Raw genomic sequence first — 23,551 nt, 5'->3', positions numbered from 1 at the left:
TCATCGTCCTTTTTCGTAACAGCTGCATTATTGCAGCACAAAATCTGAGTTTTAGTTTGGATAATTCGGCATAGCAATTTTAATTGAATTTTTTGGAAGTTTTGTGCAGCGTTACGATCCGGATTAGTACGGAATTGTCAGTACCAGATTTCTCAGAACTTTACGGACTAAAACCCAAGCAAAAACTCGAATAAGCATTTATACATTTATAACCACTATCTGTATTATCGGAATGATGCCAAGTTTAGCCATACCGGATGTAGGAACAACCACTATTTTTTTTAGGTTGATCATTTCCGTAATTTAGATAGTTTTTGAGGGTAACTGTCGACTACATTAAGATCCACTCATATTAGAACCTGGCTCCACTGCATAGTTTCGTGGTTTTAAAATACAGAGCGGTTGCATTCGACTTAATGAGGAAGGTGTGTGTGTGTATTATGTGAGAATCGTGATGAGTTTTTAATCTTTTCCAAGTTGAAAGGGAACTTTTACTTCAGAGTTAATATCCGGAATATATGTAATTGGTTTGAGTGAGGTTCGTACTTACCTGTACACAAAACTTGAAGATATGTTTGTTTCACCTTATTCCAGTCACTGAGAATTTCTTCCATCTTTAAATCCGCGTTTCTTTCATGCTTTCATGTTAAATATATGCTCAATATTGTAAATGAAATTATATTGGTATAAGTTTTAAAAGGGTAATCAGCAACTTAAATAACATATTCAGTAATAATTAAATGTGTCCAGTTTAGTATAAGCACATAGAAAGTTATATTCTCTGGTATAGGTAGTGTGATTTAAAAAGGTTTATCAAACATTATTAATCCTCGCGCACTTTTCTTTTTGCTATGGAGACTGCACATTCGGATCTGGATCCGGTTCTTCAAAGTCTAAAATGGTGTCTAATTTATATGTAGGGCTATATAAGTATAATTACTACCGGTACTATATTATTTGAGTATAGTAATATAGTTCTCAAACCGGCTGGCATTTAGAACTACCCCCAACTCGTTTCATGGCTCCAGAACAAGGGTACCTTGTTTTTGTCTGAATTGTGATAACAGGTAGAAAACTAGCACTACGGGGCTTCTGAACCCCTTCGGTCGTTCAGCTCTATTTTGTGAAGCAACACTGGCGATATTATATGTGTAATATTGGGGGAGGAACTAACAGATACCCCTTAAACCTTTTGTTACCTTTAGGTGATACCTGTTTAACGGACAGTATTGTCTATTTTAGCAGCATTTATTCCGAAGTTGGTCATCCTCGTGATGTTCATTAAAACGCGTAGTAAAACAGCTACGAACATTTAAAAATTTTCAATTTTTACGACCGCTTGAAAAGGGTATAATAGAGTGGAGTAGGTTACAGTAGAGTAAGGTAGGTAGGGGAGGGTTAGTTTAGGGTTAATGAAGTTTTGACTCATTTTGTTAAAATTAATAGTATAATTACTCGTCTGGTAATTACACTATAGGATGTGGTAACCTTGCGTGAAGTAGTTCCTTCCCCTTGCCAAACATTTCGACGTTTATAAATGCTTATTAAAAAGATACAAACCCGAGTTTTCTCCTTACGTATTATCAAGCATACAACGGATAATTTATACATTTCTTAGCGGTAAATTTTGAAAAATTTTGTTGGAAGCGGACGGCCAACTTCGGAACTTTTAGTAGTCACCTAGCACAAGTTGGTTTGTTTTCTTGCAGAGGATGGCATACGGGTATTAATACGCATGAGGGAAGGTCCTCGTAAAGTAAATCTGCCCTCATGATGCACCTCGTGGCGTAGAAGGTAATAAGATATGTAATCATTTCCAGGGTGCGCGTAGGCCTGTCATTATTTTATACGCAATTATTTGGTCATGCGCCAGGGTAATATCAGTCCAAAGCATTATAGAAAATCAATTTAAGCAAGAGAAGAAGAGAAATGCGGTGCTGCTTTTAATTTGGTCTTTGTGGCGCAGAATAGTTCAAGCATTTTAAAGCTTAGGGTAGGTTAGTGTAGTTATTTTAGGCTGGGTTAGTTTAGTTTTAATTAGGTGTGATATTGGACCTACCATGTGATACTTAACTTTTTTTTTCTTGCACAGGAAAGCAAGGAAAAGATCAATTGGGTAATAATGCACTTCAGTGTCGTGAATTAAAATTGGTAGGCCTAATCTCAGGATTGCCACATTGCAACACATTAATAATGACACGTTAGTGAAGTTAGTCACGTCTTTTGAGCAGAAGTCTCCAAGGATTATACCAGAAAGCTAGATGATGTTTTTTCAAAAAGAATAACATAATAACATGCTATTTCAGTAGAAAGAAATAAGGCATTACTTGAGCAGACGGTTCTACCAAATTTTGACGCACTTCTTACATTTTCAGGGTAGGTTAGACCTTTGTATTTCTTTTACCAGACGTTCCACTAAATGAATAGGTCTATTACTACTTGCAGATTGACTTCAGGAGGGCTCAATATAAGTACTATACACGAACCAACTTGTACTAGGTGGCCGCTAAAAAACACGAATGCTATCTAACAGTCAGAGCAGGAGCGCAGCAGGTGGGTCAGAGCGATAGCAAGGAGCTGCGTTCGTAGGGACCAGGCGCATCAGTGACAGGAGATGTACGCATAAACGAGGACAGTCGAAAAGCACACTTACACATACAGTACTGTCACTATCATTAGAAATTCATTTGAATATGCTGTTCACTGACAGTGATTACTTATATTGAAACTCTCATGCCTTTATGCAAAATGGGGTTAAGTACTGTATCGCCGGGCCAATTTTAGGAAATTTACCGTGTCAATTGGAGAATTTATTTAAGTTTGTGAGGAAGAATGAGTGAAAGTCAGGTAAGGGGAATAGTAAAAGTTAAGAAAATTGTTGTACTTTTTGGTTTTTGATGTTATAAGCGGCACTGTATGTGGAGGCGGATGGACTATTTCGCGGAGAGGTACACTTGTTTTACTCTATGGATTCATAGATTGTAAAAGTGGCAAGAAAGAATTTTGGGCGAGGTTTTAATTTGTCCATTTCATGTCGAAAACTGAACCCGGCTAACCCCTGCGGGGCTTCTAACCAGTTTCTCCTCCTCCTCCTCCTACTACTACTACTACAACAACAACTACTACTACTTATATTATGGATCCGTATAGTAAAACTACACGCCTAATAACGTAATCTGACATAACGCAATGTAATCCAACCGAATGCGGTACATTTTGGTACTTTTTTCGATTTTCAAACTGGTCCGGCGATACAGCAGGACCCAAGAATGTTTTACATCATATTTTACCTATAAATTTTCTGTTTGGAGAACAGTCTGCTCGAGTGAACCCATTTTGGGAAATTTCTTTCAGTTTTAGGTTAGAGCTTAGAACGGTCTTATATCCATCGCAAACTTCCGTTACTGACGTATGTACCGAAAATTCCCACCGTCTGTTTCTACCCAGTTTGCACTCTTGTATTCTGCCGCCTTCCGCGTCAGTTACATTGTTACATATAATACAGTGTGAGCATAAAGTCTTGCCCTGATTACGAAAATTTATTACAGAAGAACCGTTTGACATAATGTAAATACTGATCAGTTACATAGTATTACAAGTTTTTTTAAGACCACTTCAACGTGTGCCCCCTTGGTAGCTCGGAGAATATCTAAGCGGTATTCCAGTTCCCGCCAGGTGTTTTGTAACATGTTTTGTCACAGTACCCACAACTGCTTGTATCTTAGCCTTCAGTTCCTCGACGTCAGCAACAGGTGTGGCATAGACTCTGTCCTTGATATAGCCCCATAAAAAAGTTCAGTGGAGTAATGTCTGTGCCGGAGAGAGTGTGATACCACAGCACGCATTGCGCTTTCTCCTGCTTCGATGCCATTTCACCAAGTAACCCGCGCGCCCCAAGTAACGTACTGCGTCACTCTTGGGTAGCACTATTGCCATCTATTGGTCTTTAAAAAAAAAAAAAAAAAAAAAAAAAAAAAACTTGTAATACTAACCTATGTAACGGACCAGAATTTACATTATTCTGTCCAACGGTTATTCCGTAATAAATTTTTATAATCAGGACAGGACTTTATGCTCACGGTGTACAATACTTTCACTATCATTCAAAATTCATTTCAGTATGCTGTGTACTGACTGCTGTGACTACTTACATTCACACTCTTTTCTCCATAAGAATGTCACATATTTTACCTATTTATTTTCTGTTCGGTAGAACCGTCTGCTCGAGTGAGCTGGGAAATGAACCCAAGCATTATTCGTAAGTAATAGTTTAAAACAAACAATTCATTTACCCTTACTGGTAGGTGAAGAGAAGCCTCTCTTGCCATTAATATCTAGTGATTGGTCACAGACAAGTGGAGGTGTGTATGCTTGTTTAAATATCGATGTGTCATTCAATGTTAGCCTTATGACCAAAATCAAATTATAATTAAACCTACATTTCATTCCTTTAATTTTGGAAATTTTAATAATATTAAACAATTATTACATTTATTTTCTTTGTAAATACTAAAGATTACCGCATTCTCAAACACGAATCTTAATATCAAGAGAAATTGAAATCCATGAATACAGTTCACATTCTGTCTCAATGGTGGATCTAAATGACAGCATCAGTTGGTTTCACACATTTAGCTATTGTATCCATCTGACCGTCTTGAAGGTTCTAGAACAGAGGTCCCCCCTTTATAAAACTAAAGAAATATGTTTTACGTATCTTGTTTTGGTTCCTTTTCGTTCCTTATTCTTTTATCCTTTCTTCCTGTTTTTGTACTTTTTTTTATCGTTGAAATATTACCGGAACTAAGGCTAATGAACTTCAATATTTGAACAGTCCACTACCATGTTTGTTTACTTAACCACACTGTTATATCTACATATGTAGATCTATTGTTTTATACATAAAGCAATAATGTTTTAATTAATGGATGGAAATTTAGTATCTCCCTCAAATCCATCGACGGTTCCGGAGCCGGTACCGTGACTTATAGTGAGTCGTCATAAATGACGTAATTTATGCATATACCTACCATCGCTGACGTGCCTTATGGACGCACCCCCTCGCTAACGCTTGAGCCCCCAACTGCACACTTGCCCCGACTCGGTTAGATACCATTCGTGCTTTTAGCGACCACCCAGCACAATTTGGGGGAACAGGTCAAAACTCCCGCAGCCAAAACACTCACACTGGTAATCAGTTATAACCTCCAACGGTCATAACTCCCACACGAATGGACAAAATCCCCACACAAATGGACAAAATTCCCACCTGCAGAAATTCACAACTGCCATACAAATGAACAAAACCCCCGCACAATCGGACAAATCTCCCACACTGAAATGATCCTGGTTGCATGTTTTGCCCTTGTACTTTTTAATAACATTTTTTATTCCACTTATACTGATGTTGCAACTATTCTTCTTGCACTATTTTCTAATGACAGAAACACTAAAGTGGGCGTCATAAAGAGCCGCAACAAAGACGTGCAATCACGATCATTTCAGAGTGTGGGTTTTTTATCCATTTGTGTGGCAGTTGTGACAATTTCTGCATGTGGGAGTTTTGTCCATTTGTGTGGGAGTTTTGTCCATTTGTGTGGGAGTTTTGTCCATTTGTGTGGGAGTTATGACCGATCGTGTGGGGGTTTTGACCTAGACTCACAATTTGGTTGGTGTTTTATGCCGTGCTTCCATGTATTTATAGTTATCACGATTACAAATGATGAATCGTAATCAGTAACGCCCCTAAGTGAGCCAGTCATTACGAAGTACCCTAAATTTTATTTTAGTTTGCTTTTTATTTTATTTGAAATTCCATTTAGTTTCATCTTCGAAGTCAATGTCGAATTGTTCATTGGCGGTAGGCGTAGTATATGATTGTGTTGTGTGAATCTGTTGAAGTATTTATATATTGCTTTATACCTCGTGGGGAAGGTTCTAGAACACAGGTCACCCTCATATAGGTTACCTTGTGTGTTCTGTGTGCATTTTATAGATTTTTAGTGTTCTATCTTGATTCTATTATGTTTGTATACATACACAATACAATATGTGTTTGGGTTTTGTGGGTTAAGAAAATGAGTCATACCTTTTGGTGTTCTTTGGAATTCATTTGTTCGCATTAGGTATATTGTTTTGCATTGTCTGTTGTTATTGATGCCAAATTATTAATCAACCAGGATTCCACTTGCATTGATGGATTACTTTTAGTAACACACATTCTGCAACGTTTGGGGTAGTGGGAGGAATCTGCCTCCGTTGTTATTTTAAAATGTAGATTATTGGGAAAAAATCCTTTTATACAAGTGCTATTTTGGTTAATAGTTTGAAATAGTTGAATTTGTCGTAATTCACTTAACTTTGTGTCTGGGTGGTGGACCTGGAGGGGGACTTGTGTTCTAGAACCTTGCCGATGATCTTTAGTTCCCAGGGACGGTTTGGAGATCACTGTTCTAAATAGTGAAATTATGAATATATAGAATGAATTAAAAAAAAATGTTCGAGATAAAGAACAAATTAAGGTATGAATCATATGCATATTTCAAATAATACGCAATTTTACTTTTAAAAATATTAATTTTTCATTTAATTTGGTTTTTCGTTCAACCAGGCTATTCTTTTTTTTTTCAGTCTCGACATCCACTTTTTTTTTTCTTCAGACCTCATAGTTATGAGTCAAAATAAATTAATATCTTTTGATGCTTACATCAGATCAAAATACGATGAAATCTCCATTTAATTTTTTTTTTTGTTTTGTTTTGTTTCTGTCACGAAACAGAACCATCTTTTGACATTCAGGTGTTTTTGTTTTCTCAACGTTTTGGTAATCTCTTCATAACAGGCAAGAATTATTCTCAGCTCCTGTGTAATTGGGAAATGCATCTGTGATATACGGTAGCAGAGTACAGAGATTCCCTTTCCCACAAAATGTTTGTCTGACGTGAAACTTTACATAACAGTTGCGAGCTGAACAATTATTTTTCTCTATCGATGACAATAAATTGCTTCTAGTAGGAATCCTGGAGGCATAATCCAGATTAATTCAGACAGTCAAAGAAAAAGTCTTACCTTGATAGTCTCAGGAAACATAATTCTTCTCCAGATACAAATTAATCATCCACATCATGAGAGACTTCTTGTTCAGTTAATATCACTGTTGATATTCTCTCAAAGCATTTAGAACAGTCATCACTAGAAACATCTTTTCTTTGAAACACTATTGAAGTGAACATTTTTACTCCCACCTGAAAGTTCGTTTTTTGCTTGTCTTATATGTCACTCTTTTATAGACATGCAAATAGTCAGCACACTGTACTCTCTTGTGGCCTCAGTCAGAAGACATTTCAGATCACGGACAGTCATTTCCACAAAACATTCTATAACTCAATTAGCAGGATCATCATAAAAGCTTCCAGATAATATTAGATCAAAAATTTGGTAAATTGCTTGTGTACCTATTGTCAACGGAACTCTTGAATGCGTGTGTCCCCATATGTGCTAGGCCAAGCATAGTTAATTATTTGGATGTGTCCAGATTGTTATAGAAGATTGTGACATGCTGGAATTATCTGGATGGTTCCAGGATATTCTAGAAGATTCTACATAAAAAGTATCCAGAAGAATAAAAGAATTTCACCAGAAAAAAAAAGAAAGAAAGAAAGGACTTCAAAGCGCGCGGCCGTTCCTAGGCGTAGTAGAAAGTTCTTTCGCTAGGTAGGTCTAGTAGAGACCACCTTAAATTAGTTGTCCAAGCTGCGTATACGTAGGAGATTGATGTTTAATTGTAGTGTTGTTTTTCTGAACTGTTTTCGTTTGCAGTCTGCGAAATAGTTATGAGAGATTTAAAGGAACAAAGACTGTTAGAAAATTTGCTTCTTGCTTGCAACGGAAGCTTACCAATTGTTTTAACATGCTTTCAAGAAGGAAGCTATGAGCGCACACAAGTTTTCGAGTGGTTTGAGCGGTTTAAACATGTTATCAATGTTGATCATGCTTGTTCTGTGCGCTCTTCATTTCAAAATTACGAAAACATTGAAATATCAACAAAGATCGTTGTTTCACGATCGATGAAATTTCAGAATACAGTGATTCGGAGCTCGTGCGAAGTTTTAATGAGGATAAAGATACGCGTTGTCGCTAAGTTTGTTCCTCGCCTGCTCATAAAGGATCTGGATATCACACGAGTAGAGTATTGTTCCCTACCCTCCGTATTTGCCAGGCCTAGCCCCGTGATACTTTTTTTTTTCTATTCCCGAGAATGAAAAAGTCTAAAAGGTAGGAGTTTGGATGATGTGGAGGTTGTATAAAGAGCTTAGCAGAGGGCACTGGATGATGTTAAAGTTGGAGTTCCAGAGATGCTTGAAACAGTGAGAAAGATGATCAGAGAATTGCATCGCATCTAATGGAGATTACTTTGAGAGAGACTGCAAGTATTTTGTAATAAACTTAATTTTTTAGAACAAGAGTCCGTTGTTTTGTCCCCTGCCCCCCCTCGCACTGTATGCTGCATACAATTACCGCATGAGCTGTAATATGAATTTGTATAGCTTCTCTGTAACGGATAAATTATAATGTTATAAGATTGTTAGTCAATAACCTTTAAAAGACGTTGTATTTTGTTTCAGATGGCCGAGAACGGAACAATACCAGTTTGGGTAGCAGTTCGTATCCGTCCTTTAATAGAAAGAGAAGAGGCCTCGGGCTGTCAGCCTTGCCTCTGCGTAGTCCCTGGAGAACCACAGGTTCAAGTAAAAGGGACTGAGAAAGCTTCACGTATAACTACGTATTTGATTGCAATGCAACACAGGAGCTAGTATATAACAAGTCTGTGAAACCACTGATAACACATTTCTTTAAAGGTAAGATCATTTTTTTTCCTACATCCATTTTTTTGATTAAATTCCCTCTCCCCCCCCAAAAAAAATTACTTGTACATTTTTTTTTTGATCAGGAAGAGGGGGTGGGGAAGCTCATTGAATAGTGCATTCTTATCATCTGTACGTGAGTGAATGTATTTTTAATATTGTTTCGGCTGAAGTGTGTTAAGCTTGATCACAAAGATAAGATGAGCTTTCAGCCGAAATATTGAAGACCTCGGTGCAAGAGGCGGGGGAGCTTAAAATTTTTCAGGAATAAACGGGAGCTGTATCATTCTTCCCCCGATACGTACCCTGTTACAGCTCCTTTTCTTTAATAACTTACAGAATATTGGTTGGAACTGTATCGTTCTTGTACAGACTGAAAGAGAATATTTTTCTTCATATATTTCAGTGTAAAACACAAAATCGAGGGAAGGAGAGCTGTCTCCTTCTTGCACCGAGGTCTTCAATTAATATTTACTTACATACAGAAGAGCAATGAAACAAAACTGCTTTTGCATTCTCACTGCTTTTAGCGAAGATACGGTTGAGCTCATACACTTGACGCAAAATTACTTTATGACGTAATAGGATGGATATTAAAAGTTGAAATTGTGTAATTGAAGTACTTGAATGTGATAGCAAATTGACACTATATTTCAGTGACCCTTGTCTTCATGCTTTATTTTTAAAAAGTTACACTCCTAATAGAACTACATATTTTGATGCGTTTCCTCCACGGTAGAGATTTTTTAAGTTCTTGAGTCACCACTATTCTGTCAATTTCTTGGTGAAACTATTTTTTCATTTATTAAAATAAATGAATAAGTCCGAGGACCTGCCAGAAGATGGAGATAGTCATTTCCGAAAATATTTCTTACATGAACATTGGTCTGCTGTCAGTACTAAGATTTTTATTTATAGCAGTGTTTCTAAGCAGAGTGTCTATTGATTCAATATTACTGTTTGATACTTGTTATACTTCTTACCTCCAAACAAATTTGAAATATATCTGATTAGATTGTTTCAGGAGTAACTTCACTTACAACATGTGGCTATAATAAATGTAGAGCTACAGCTTGAACCACGAGAAGAAAGCATTGTGGGTATAGCGTTCACTTCTGGTGCGAGGGGTCTGTGGTTCGAATCCTGACCACGTGAGTTTGAGATGGACAACCTCGTGCTAGTGGTTTGGTTATAGCTCTCCAGTTTCCTCCCGCATTCTTATGTCACAGAGTTTCATATTAATTCACTTTCAATAATCACCCGTCTCCTTTAGCTTTAAAGTCATATGGCAAAAGACTAGAAATTTAATTTCATTTGAACTACGTGATCTTTCACCAGAATCGAACTAGGGAATACCATGTGCTAACCATTTAGCACTATCGATTCCCGGCGGGAGCTCATGTGGTTCGGATTCCACGTTAATCAGTAGATCCCGTCTCATATAGTCACGCTGCTGAAAGGGACGTTAAACTCTTTTTTAGCCACGATGGAACTCGATTGGTTGTTTCGTGGCAGACAGTTAAGACCTGTGTACTGGAAGGCTCGGTTGGAGTGTTTTCGTAGAAACTAGACTTTCTGCCCATCCTGTGTACGGTAAAGATCTTCGCATTTGTGAGGAAGGTTGGTTGTTATATGTGGATAATAACATTCGTTAATATTATATATTAACTCTTCTGTACAAGGAAGGGATCCATATCTACAAACATACAAATTACCTTTAGAGCAGTGGTACTCAAACTTTCCGATAACGCGGACCCCCTGTTCATTCGGAAAGTGATCTACAGACCCCCGTGCAATGCTATCTGTAATTTCACATGGTATTTTTTTTAAAAAGAATACTAATTAGAATTACCCGTGACAAGAAAAAGATCAAGAAAAATAATGCAATAAGTAATTTGTTCTAAAGATACATGACTGTTTCCTAGTGAACGAAATTTCAATTGCAAATGCAGACAATATTCAAGGCTTATTATTATGGTTTATCTCATACTTGTAGAAGATTTGCTGTAAAATATAAAGGTCATATTTCTGATATTTATATTTTTTCTGGAGTTCCTCAGGGTCCACTTTAGGTCCACTTTTGTTTCTTTTGTTTGTGAATGACCTTAAAGAAAATATTAATTATTAATTTCTTATGTATGCTGATGACTTGAAGATTTATCGTGCTATAAATGATGCTAGTGATTATGCTAAATTACAAGATAATATTAATTTCATTGTTAATTGGTCAAAGCCTAACGCTTTACCTTTGAATTTTAACAAAACATGTTTGATATCTTTTACTTTAAAAACAAATCCTGTTTATTATAACGATGTGGTCGAAAATGTCTCGGTTAAAAAGCTTATTTCTATAAAAGATCTAGGTGTTACTTTTGATACCAAATTGTTATTCAATAAACATTTGGAAAATATAGTTTCCAGAGCGAGAAGAAATCTGGGAATCACAAAATGGATCTCTAGAGACTTCCCGCAAAAAAAAAAAAAAAAAAAAAACGTTTAATTTTATATTATGCAAATGTTAGAAGTCAGCTTGAATATTGCACCAGTATTTGAAACAAAGGAACCCAGTGTTTTCAAAGGGATATAGAAGTAGTGCAAAACTTGTTTCTTTCATAGCTAAAATGGAAATTTAAATTTCTATCAGGAAAAACACATGATGAAATTAGGTACAGTCCGCATCAAAAAACCTGCAACATGAGCATGTAAGTTGGTGAAACAATGAAGTCTTTTGCTCCAAAATACGTGTGATGGGGAGGACGCAGAGATTTCTTCTGGCGTGATTCGTGCCACTTAGACGTTATGTTGATACCCTGCACTGTTAGGCGTAGTTTCACAAACTTACATGCTCATGTTGCAGGTTTTTTGCTGCAAACTGTACCATATTGGCCTATTAAAATTATCTGAAAGAAGAACTTTATTTTACATTAAACTGCTTCATAATATTTTGTCTGGTAGGTTACCACTGATTGAGGCCGTTAGTCTTGGTGTTCCTAACATGGCTAGAAGAAACTTAAAAATTTTCAAATATAATCCGAATTTTCGTGATGCGCCTATATATAAATGTCTGTTAAATGGAAACAACTATTTGCATGTCATTGACCTTTTTACACCTGATTTTCCTCCTATCCAAAGAAAGTTTACGACTTATCACTTATCTACTTTTTTTTTTTTTTTTTAATCACAATGTCCTCACTGTCTGTCTGTGCATGCCTTTTGCTTGTTTTCTTTTTTATAATTTGATTGTAATTTTAGTTGTTTTATGTAACATGTTTGTCTGCTGCTATTGTATGTATTCTTTTTTTACTCTGCTTAATATTATTGTATGTATGATTGTTTTATCGTTTATATACTGTACTTGGAATTGTAAATGGACTATTAGTCTGTAATTTCATATCAACAATAAAAAAAATATTTATTATTTAAAGGAAATCCACTTGTTAAATAATATTCTCAAATGTGGGGTCACTAATGTGAGGAATTAAATTCTTTGTGTTTTTCCATAATTGCATTGGGAGGGGTTTCTCAGTTTTTTGTAAATAGCAGAATTGGGGGGAGGTTTGATGTTTATAAGCATTGGAATGACTAGCATTTACTTCTTTAATCTGGATTGGTGGTAGTGATGCGAGCTTTCCACCACTTGAAGATGAAATCCATGAAATTCCGAGGCGTCGTGCAGTTAATGTACAACTGCTTTTGAAAAGAAGGAATTTCTGTCACTTGAAGTAGTCCTATATAACAGTTGACCGGCGTCAGCGCAGAAATTTAGTAACTTAGGAAAACATTTAAATTTACAAACGTAGGTATAATTTCTAATTCTTTTTCAAGTAACTGAAAAAATACTTCTTGCATAGCATCTTTTATAACAACACATTTCAGTTTTTAGGCGTCACTGACCTCACTTTGAGAACTACTGTTATATTATAAGAATCTAATACGTATTGAAGAAAGGAAGTCATAACCTTTTTCTTTTGCAGGATAACAATGGTAGAGAATATCAATCATTTACTTGACTTAATCATCCGTCTCCTTTAGCCTAGAGAGCATAAACTGAAAGATTTCATTTAATTTTTACAGGATATAATGTTACTATTTTGGCCTATGGCCAGACTGGTTCAGGAAAGACCCATTCGATGGGTACCAGCCATAACGTGGTTGACAAAATGGATGAGGGTACCGGGGTGATTCCAAGGGCAGTCAAAGATATTTTTGACTTTATATCGGATCACACGGATTGGGACTTCACGGTTAAAGTTTCATTTATGGAGGTAAGAAATTTCTTTATTATTCGTATTATTCATTCACATGTAGCTTTGGTACTACTATTCATTGCTTTTACAGAAAATTGGGGCACTTTCAAGGTGAGAGTAGATTTTGAGTATAATTAAGTTGTTTAATGTCGATACCTATCGGTAAAGAGTTTTGTTCATATTTCGTTTCACGGTTTGACTACAAAACCTAGAAAAGTAAAGATGTTTTAATTGCGTATTGCCACTTCTCAGAATCCATTTTCCTTTTGTTTTACTGTCTCTTTGGTACGGAATATTTTATAAAATATGCAAAACTTCTACCTATGCACGCACTATATATAAACACATACGTCCATAGTAAGAATCCCTGGTCGGGATAAATATAGTTATTTTACATTATATATATAGACCCGGAAGTTTGTAAATAGTGTCTTAGAAAACCTGGAAAAGTAAGGAAATTAGTGCTTGCCGGCCGCGCATATCTATCTATCAATAAATATATATATATATATATATATGTATGTAGGGTATTTCAAAGCAACACCGTTGACGTTTAGGAAGTGATTCCTGACATCAAGATAAGAGAAAAAGTATAGACCAACCTGGGTGCAGCAATCCTTTCTTTCGGAATTATACTCTGCCGAAAACATGAAAAAAATGAAAGGACCCCGCACTTTTCTTATGGAAAGTGGCTTTCGGCTAATGTTGTTGAAACTTCGCTGGTTGATAGTTCTTAACATGTGGATCAAAAGTCTCAATGGGCACAAAGACCGAAATCCACTCCTTCCCCCCAAAAAACCGCCTCCAATTAGCTGGGGGGATTGAACTGATTTCAGCATGTAAAACAATTTGTTGTTTTAATCAACTCAACAAGGACCCAAAACAACCACATGTTAGACTATCAAACTACCCCACTTGACACAGCCCTTTGCCCCCCACATTCCCCCCCCCTTGCGAATTACCTTACGGATGTTCCATATTACTGTAGTTTATAGTTGTGCGTATGTGTTGAAATACCTACAGTTCTGGTCTCACCGACGATATAATGGGTTTCACGTATCGCTGATTACAAATCTGAGGTGAGAGTTCTAGAATTCAAGATGGAGGATCAATATGGCGGATCAAAAACACGAAACTCCTGAATGTAGCCACAAATAGCTTTTTACTAGGGTATTTTGGGTCGTTGGTTACGAATCTGAGGTCAAAATTCTTGAATTCAAGATTGCAGATCCAATATGGTGGATAAAAACGTCGAAGCCACAAACCGTAGTAGACTAGAGTGTTTTTAGATCGCTGTTTAAGTACGCAACATTCCTTGATACTTCAGCCACTATGTGGAATTATTCTGCACCCTTGCCCTTTACCAAAACCCACCACAGATATCTTAATGCTGAACGGTGTTAAAATAATTCATCAATTATCTGTTCATTATTTTCATCATTTCGGTTTGCCGCATCTAATGTGGTACTTAGCAATGAGTCATCGGGATATCTAATATTCTGTAAATGTCGTGCATGGCCTAAATACCACAAGACACTTGCAACGTGCGCACATGTACCTAATGTACGAGCACCGCTTTGACATGTACAGTAGTAACCTTGAATAACATTTTGATCATAATCCTGGTCATCTTCATCATTGGCTACATATGCTATGAAAACTTGATGCTTAGTTGCATTGCGGAACCTTGAGTAGAGACGTATGCGCAGGAATCCCGGTTCAGTTACGTTTTCATCAAGCTGGAATTGCTCATCCTTATCTCGTATTAGTTTATCTTGGACGTAAGAGGATGAGAGATCTACTTGATATGTGCCTACAGTCAAATCTCGTAAGTAGTTTAAGTTAAGTACAGAGAAATCAATTAGGCCTTGATCATTCAGCGGTACCCATTGACCGTTCCTTCTAATAAGATTATCTACCTCCACTCTTGCTTTAACAACATTCGGCATGATTGACCTATTTCTCATTTCTCTAGCTAATTTAATGGTTGCATCTTGCATGAAAATAACGGGATGGTATCTGTTCAAAATAGCTCCAGCTATGCGATAGAAACTATTCAGTTTCTTTGCATGTTGCAGATTCAACGTTTGTGCTAGAAACTTAAAAACAGATCTTAGATGCCCGTTTCTTGCCTCGACTATCCATCGACTTTTAGTAACTAGTCGAGAAGTATTCGCATCTTCTGTTGATAGTTGTCTTTCACGTGGTAGTAGGAGTGCGGGCATTCTATGATCAATTCCTAAATATTCCAGTAAAGGAATTGCATCGCGGTATCCTCTGTCTACTAACAAAATGACCAGGATTATGATCAAAATGTTATTCAAGGTTACTACTGTACATGTCAAAGCGGTGCTCGTACATTAGGTACATGTGCGCACGTTGCAAGTGTCTTGTGGTATTTAGGCCATGCACGACATTTACAGAATATTAGATATCCCGATGACTCATTGCTAAGTACCACATTAGATGCGGCAAACCGAAATGATGAAAATAATGAACAGATAATTGATGAATTATTTTAACACCGTTCAGCATTAAGATATCTGTGGTGGGTTTTGGTAAAGGGCAAGGGTGCAGAATAATTCTACATAGTGGCTGAAGTATCAAGGAATGTTGCGTACTTAAACAGCGATCTAAAAACACTCTAGTCTACTACGGTTTGTGGCTTCGACGTTTTTATCCACCATATTGGATCTGCAATCTTGAATTCAAGAATTTTGACCTCAGATTCGTAACCAACGACCCAAAATACCCTAGTAAAAAGCTATTTGTGGCTACATTCAGGAGTTTCGTGTTTTTGATCCGCCATATTGATCCTCCATCTTGAATTCTAGAACTCTCACCTCAGATTTGTAATCAGCGATACGTGAAACCCATTATATCGTCGGTGAGACCAGAACTGTAGGTATTTCAACACATACGCACAACTATAAACTACAGTAATATGGAACATCCGTAAGGTAATTCGCGGGGGGGAAGGGAATGTGGGGGGCAAAGGGCTGTATCAAGTGGGGTAGTTTGATAGTCTAACATGTGGTTGTTTTGGGTCCTTGTTGAGTTGATTAAAACAACAAATTGTTTTACATGCTGAAATCAGTTCTTCCCCCCCCCCCAGCTAATTGGAGGCGGTTTTTTGGGGGGAAGGAGTGGATTTCGGTCTTTGTGCCCATTGAGACTTTCGATCCACATGTTAAGAACTATCAACCAGCGAAGTTTCAACAACATTAGCCGAAAGCCACTTTCCATAAGAAAAGTGCTGGGTCCTTTAAAGGTCCATAGGGTGCCTATTGGTCAGGAAAGTCACGAAATCAGAACACTATCATGAAAGTCACGAAATTTAGCTTTTGGGTAATGATTTTTTTTTTTTTAGCTGTACAAATATAAGTACAGATTGGAAAATTTTGTTCTATAAAACGTCAAAATTCACCACCAAAAATTTCTATGGTCGAGTTTAGACGCTACCAAATCGCAGGCTAAGTATGTTTCTATCGCATGGATGAAATTTGTCCTAATTCGCTCTTGAAAATGTTAGGAAATTTTGTGTTTTGGTGAAAAAATGCTCACGAAAAAGTCTCGAAATTTCATAGCTCCAAAACTATGGGACCTACTGTAGTCAGGTCAAGACTTCACTTAGGAACTAATATGTGCTCTATCCAAATAGCCAAGTTTCAGCATCCTGCGGTACTTCCGCAACAATTTTTATACAGGTAGTTGGCGAGTACTTAAAATTATATGCCTGCAGCCAAACTCCTTGTAGCCATACAAGAAATTCTACATAAAAGCAGTATCTGAGAACGCTGCCATCTGTCTAACGTTACTTGTAAAGAAAGAAATTCGTTCACTGTCTTGCCCATTTACACGAAAATGTCAGACGTACTTCCTACCAAAAAATACGGAAAGCATTATTACATACATTAAAGTCACTTTCGCTAAACTCTTCATCGGATAAAAAGAAAATTAAAGTACAGAAAAGTAGCTGTGAAATCACAATGCGAGCACCATGACCATCCGACATTGTATCAATCTGGATATTAACTCTACTTTCCCGTTAATTCTTAATTCTTTCTATTAATAACTAGTTTTCTATGTCAATTTCGGATTCTTTTGTTCCACCTACAGTAAAATGTCGCTGTAACGAGCTCCAATGTAATGGAACTGTTCGGAATTGAGATTTTATTTGTAGGTGTATACACAGTAATTCGAAACCGTGTATATTAAATCATTCCATTTTAACGAGTATCGAATATTCAGTATAACGAATAAAAACTAAGTTTTTTGTTTTTCTCGGATGGGTGTGTAAAAAGGTGTCAAAAAATGTGAAAATTAAATTATCTACAAAGAAAGCCAATATTTTTTTTTGCACTGGTGAGCGTAGAGCGGTATCTCATCGGCATGGTTTGAAAGAACTTGACTGTATTTCGAGGGTTTCTTTATGTAAAGAACAAACTTTAAGTTTGAGTTATCCCCAAATCAACTTTGATACTACACTTTACACACACACACACACACACCCAGATTTAACGGTATTTTCTAAAGATATAATTGAAATTCATCCTGTTTTATTTCAAAATTATTACATTACTAGCAGCGTTCACCCCGCTTCGCTGCGGTCACCCCGGAACGCAATATACTTTGTTACTTAGATAATTTTTACTTTTTCGCTTTCAAGTGATATGATAAAAACCATAGAAGATTGCAGTAAATGTTAACATTATATCGCCTGTCATTTATGTTAACCCGCCCCGCTTCGCTGCGGTCACCCCCGAACGCAATAAACTTTGTTACTTAGATAATTTTTACTTTTTCGCTTTCAAGTGATTTATAGCGCCTGTCAGTTATGTTAACCCGCCGAGTCACAGGGTCATGCGGGTTGCATATAAATACGTTTATTTTTATACCTATGATGAACTAATAACAAAGGATTTGTACGTATGGACACCTGAATGGTCAATTATCTCAAGACACTGGTAATTGAAAATTAAAGTGATATGATAAAAACCATCTAGGGTCCACATCCTAACAACCCCCCAAAAATGAAAGAAATCGGTTCAGCCGTATTAGCGTGATGAGCGGACAAAGGATTTTTTTTACGTATTGACACCTGATTGGTCAATTATCTCAAGACACTGGTAATTGAAAATTAAAGTGATATGATAAAAACCATCTAGGGTCCAAATCCTAACAACCCCCCAAAAATGAAAGAAATCGGTTCAGCCGTATTAGCGTGATGAGCGGACAAAGGATTTTGTGCGTTCTCTTTTATATATATAGATTTTATTATTCAGATTCTGTTAGCCATTTTTCATGCATGTACGCGATCGTTCATACAGGATAGCGATTTAAAAGTAATCAAAGAGCATATTTTTTCCCCATTAAATGAGTTTTGCACGTCTTTCTAAGGAGTAACACTACTAAGTAAAAGTGCAAAGTTTAAAATCAAGCAATAAACGTTACGATTCCATATCTCTGCCTTACTATTTAATTTATTATTGTCCCATGTCTCAAATGTTGAAAAATAAGTCCAAAACATTGTGTTATATGTAAAAATTTGGTATTAAAAACAACTCAGATAACTTCTGTAATTACTGTACATCATGTTACTTCATGTATATACTGACTTAACTAATTAGGGTGTCCCTTCAACCATGAATAACCGTATACTATGAAAAAACCTGGAATAAGTCGTGACCTTCGTTATTAAACCTTAAAATTCTATACAATTGGGTACCTTGTAATAACAAATCCTGGACAGGGTAAGGTAAATTAATACTAATTATAAAAAAAGAAATGCTTGAAGGAATTCTAATTTTTTAGAATAGAAAGTTTCCCAGTTTCTTTTGTCTAGTTGACATCGAAAGGTTGAACGAGAGCAGGTTTAATTATCCACTGCAACATATCGACGCTTTGCCCCTTTACCTTGCAGCTTTTAGTGTGTCTGTGTGGTCAGTAAACGTTATTTTCAAACTTTTCGACCGTGGAATTCTCTTTTTAAGTTCGAGTGGGAACCTCTGGTTTTGGTTTGTTAGTTTTTCCGTAATGAAGAAGTTATGTAGATCCTGAATTGGATATAACAAAGGATATTTTGAGAATTGAGTTCAGTATAACAAAATTCCTCTGTAGCGAATTAATTTGAGAAACTACAAGCCAACAAACTAAATCATCGCGATTAAATATTAAATTATCTGTAATTAATGACCTATGCAATTTTTCTTGCATGTCGTACCTTTTGTAGAATGATTATAACAAAAGCTAAATTATTTTCTTTGTTATGCATGTATTGTTGCACGGCACTAAGTGTTTTCATTTAATGATTTGACAAAGATGGCGATAAGCCCTAAAATTAGTTTCGATGGAAATGAATTATACTGTACACTTAATAATTGTAAAGTGTGAAGTGCGTTTGTCGAGAAGGCATATGCACAAATCAAAGTAATGCAGTATATTCTCGCTATACCAGTCAGTAATGTACATATCGAACGAGTTTTTAGTGTAATGAAAGCTCTATGATCGGTCAACAGTACTTATGGCCGAATTTTGTATTCAGATTAACTTCCCAATGATTTGTCAAGTTTTCCATAAAATTGTGGAAAATAAATTCTTTGGTAGCAATGATGTACGGTAGGTGTCTGTAATCACTAATACAGGGTATCTGCTGGTCAAATTCTGAACCACACCCTGGAATTTGACTTTGATATGGAATTTAATTTATAGAAAAAATAAATTAAACTTATGATTCAGAATTTTTCTAATGCCGACAGGTTATAAACAGTGTTCGTCGTTTGAGGGAAATTTTTTTAATCTAGAGAAATTTGGGTAAATTTAGCAAAAAGGAAAAAAAGCGATTTTTTTTCGCTAAAACGTGAAAATCCAGGGAAATTCTCGCGCTGACTGATTAACCAACACAAATGTTTAAATTTTTCTTTGTTGCTCAGAAATAAACTTATACAATAGAAATAGTGTGTGCTGAGTGTGCATGTGTTATTCGAAGTAGCATTTTTTTTAAAGTGAAAAAGAAAACTAGAAGCAAAAAGCAGATGTGGCTGACGCTTCCTTTAATATAGCTAAATTAATCTTATCACGTAACTTCTGTCATACGGGTTGGACACTTAACAAGGAAAAATTTGATAAAAGATAATTTTGTCAGTTAAGGGAAATTTTAAGGAAACCTACGAAAACTGGTTATAAGTAGGGATGGCCAAAACATGCTTTTATAAAACTGGACACTAGTTTGTAGAAAAAAAAAAAAAAAAATTGAGAAGTTTTGATAGAAACCAAAACCTGTTTTGAAATACAAGCGAAACAGGTTTTTGGCGAGACCTGAAAAATCTGTTTTTATGACCATCACTAATTATAAGATGAGCGAGACGTATGTGGGCTTTTTAATATTTTGAGAGTATAAAATGATTACACTATTTTTATCTTAAATATTTAATTCAAATGTTTTCTACGTTTGAAGATCTCCATAAAATAAAGTTGTATATTAATTTTTTTTGTCATGTTTAACCTCCATCGAAGTAACATTACTGCTTTAGCTAGAATCTTTAGGTACTGCATCTTAATTTTGTTTTATTAAAATGCAAAAATTAGCTTGTTTCGCAAAGAAAAGTTAATAAACACCCTTAGGTGTGTTTTGGTTGAACCTTTGTGCATCTATTCTCAAGGTTATCACCTTTTTACACTTTTGGAAACTTTTTTTTTTCTCCTTTGACCCATTTTATTCCTATAATAAACAAGGAACTCCGAACAAGTGCAGCATCACATTACTTTCGCTTTAGTGCAGTTCCATCAGGCGAAAACTTGAATAGCTATCTGCACACAAATGCTGTGATGTGATCCAAACAAGTTTTGTTCCAATCTTAGCACAAAGAACCACAGTATCAGGAGTTATATTAAAAGCGATAACTTCGGCAATTTGATTTCGCTAGTATGAAACCTAGTATGGGAGGACTATGCACATAACGAGCAACGAGAAAAATCCTGAATCAAATACACATATAGTTTGTTTTTGTATTTTTGTCCATGATAATTGCAACACTACAATTTACATACTTACATGGTATATAAAGGTTAAAAGATATTAAAAGGAGTCTCAAATTAATTGAGTAGAGGTTTTTCTATGAGGTGTCATTAGCCAGCGGCGATCTTCAATGGCGTGTCGATCTTTCCGTTTCTCTCGCTAAGCCCCTCTCACGGGTCTAAAACCCAGGCATAAAAAGTAATCTCGAAACCTTCATTTCATACAAATTTTTAATTTCGTGTGTACATACTCTCGTTGGCTGGAGCATTATTATGACGTATAAATGTAGTTTGAGAGTGTTATCACTCCGGTTTCTACGGATAAAGTTTAAACGTGAATCAAAGAATACATTGTAATGTAGAATAAAAGAAAATGTAGAAATGGAAACTAAATATACTTCAAGTCCATTGCACAAAATCAATGAATACTCGAAAAGTTCGTTCATAATAAAGATCACTGTTATTTTCATTCTATATACCTCGTAACAGAAAACTGTTGAGAAAAATAATATACCAAAAAAATACATGTTCAATGGGGAATAATAATTCCGATTCACAAGCATTTCGGTTCACGAACAGCGTTACGATGCTGATTAATATCCTCAGGATGTGCTGCTTTTTTCTTTCTTAGTACCAGAGATGCAAACTCACTGAAAAAACGAAGTGTTAAATATTGTCTGCTTTAACAGTTTTCTGGACTCGGGACTTAAAGAACATTGTGTTCCGGAACTCATTTTAGGAAGACTTTAGTGAATTTTGTGTCTTTATGATATAATTAGTTTCTGTACTTTTTATATGAATATTTACATTTAAAATTTGCACTTTTTTTCTTCGAAAATTTTGCACCTTTTTCTACCAAAATTTACACCTTCTTAACCATCTTAGCTCGAATTATTATAACACTGAACATCTACACAAGAAAAATCACTCGTTACATTGAATACCTTAAGTTTGAATTTTGCACAATTTGAATGTTAAATAAACTTTAGTTTCCATACTTACAGTACTTCTGTGTTTCGTGTAAAAACAGGGTGTTTATCGGTCACGAAGAAATCACGAAATCAGAAAACGGTCATGAAAGTCACGAAATTTAGCTTTTGGGTCACGATTTTTTTTTTAATTGTACAAATGTAAGTACATATTGGAAAATTTTGTTCTATAAAACATCAAAATTCACCACCAAAAGTATCTATGGTCGAGTTTAGATGCTACCAAATTGCAGGCAAAGTATGTTTTTATAACTTGGATGAAAATTCGGCCTAACTCGCACCCATATTTGCTCTTGAAAATGTTAGGAAATTTTATGATTTGGTGAAGAAAGGGTCACAAAAAGTCACGAAATTTTATTTTGGAATTTTAGTAGACACCCTGAAAAAGTAAGAGAAGTGATATACAACGTTATTTTAGGGATGTGTTCATTTCAATTGGTTTACTAAGAGGGTTTTTACCAAATTAGGTGACTCATATCCTTCCTATGAAACTGTTATATAAAACTTGGCGTTATGGGCCATTTGTGAGTCTAAGCCTGCTCCAGCACCATCTGTTATCGACCGGCTGAACTAACTCCATCCTACCGGCGAGCACGTGGTCAGTGTGCTGCGACGTTCTGTCCGTAACAGGAGCTTTCTAGTCCTAGTGGCCGTCATGTTACGTCTTGTTTTCATATGGCTCCTCAGTTTGCCTCACGACGCTGGGTGGACGCCGAAAATTGAGAAGCACTGGCCGGAATTCGAACCCAGGATCACGCGGACACGAATCCAACGCTCTAACCGCTAGACTACGGTGCTCTCCATGAAACTGTTCTACTTTCAGTAAATGACTACGCGTGGTGGCAGAATAAGCATTGAAGATGCGCCTAGTCTTGAAGTCTGAAATCAGCTATGACGGCCGAAATCCTCGATAAAAACTGATTTGGTTTCAGTTGATAGATGAATGAAAGTGCACTAGTTAGAAGCCGTAGGCATCTCAACTGGGAAGGGATTCACTTCATTTTGCATAATAAATTGTACTTGAAGAATCTTTGCTCAAGATGGGTGCCTTGTTTACTCACTCTATGGCAGAGAGAAAGCAGTGTCGCCAAGTAAAAACTGCCCAAGCTACGATTTGAACTGTTTCCATACCCTGCCTATTCACCAGATCTAGCTCCCTCGTATTATCGTCTATTCCTGAAGTTAGAAACATTCCTGGCAGGACGAAAATTTGTCAAATGAAAGGGGTCATACCGAACAGTAAATGAGTACTTTGAAAGCCTCAAACTCATTTTCGCGAAGGAATCGTGACGCTTGTTAGAGCAAGTGCGTTGAAGGACCATGCCGAAAAAAAAGTACGCAAAAAAGTTTGTTTTCTTTAATGTCAAACTACTCTTGTAAGTCGACAAGAAAGTCTTTTTTGATAGACGTTCTGTAATGTTCAATGTTATTTTCA

General features: G+C 36.2%; 1 protein-coding gene across 1 annotated transcript in view; it reads left to right on the top strand.

Annotated features, from left to right (window-relative positions):
* The first annotated feature begins 321 nt into the window (after positions 1 to 321).
* The window catches only part of LOC145670101 (chromosome-associated kinesin KIF4-like), a 46,256-nt gene continuing 23,026 nt past the window's right edge, over positions 322 to 23,551 (top strand). Inside the window, 4 exon segments of the mRNA XM_081738469.1 lie at positions 322 to 425; positions 8,625 to 8,763; positions 8,766 to 8,858; positions 12,939 to 13,129. Coding sequence (XP_081594595.1) covers positions 417 to 425; positions 8,625 to 8,763; positions 8,766 to 8,858; positions 12,939 to 13,129 — 432 coding nt within the window. The 5' untranslated portion in view covers positions 322 to 416.

The sequence above is a fragment of the Thermobia domestica genome, chromosome 14 (genome assembly GCF_964235325.1).
Source record: "Thermobia domestica chromosome 14, izTheDome1.hap1.1, whole genome shotgun sequence".
Classification (NCBI taxonomy): domain Eukaryota; kingdom Metazoa; phylum Arthropoda; class Insecta; order Zygentoma; family Lepismatidae; genus Thermobia; species Thermobia domestica.
This window is presented reverse-complemented; position numbering and strand designations above follow the sequence as displayed.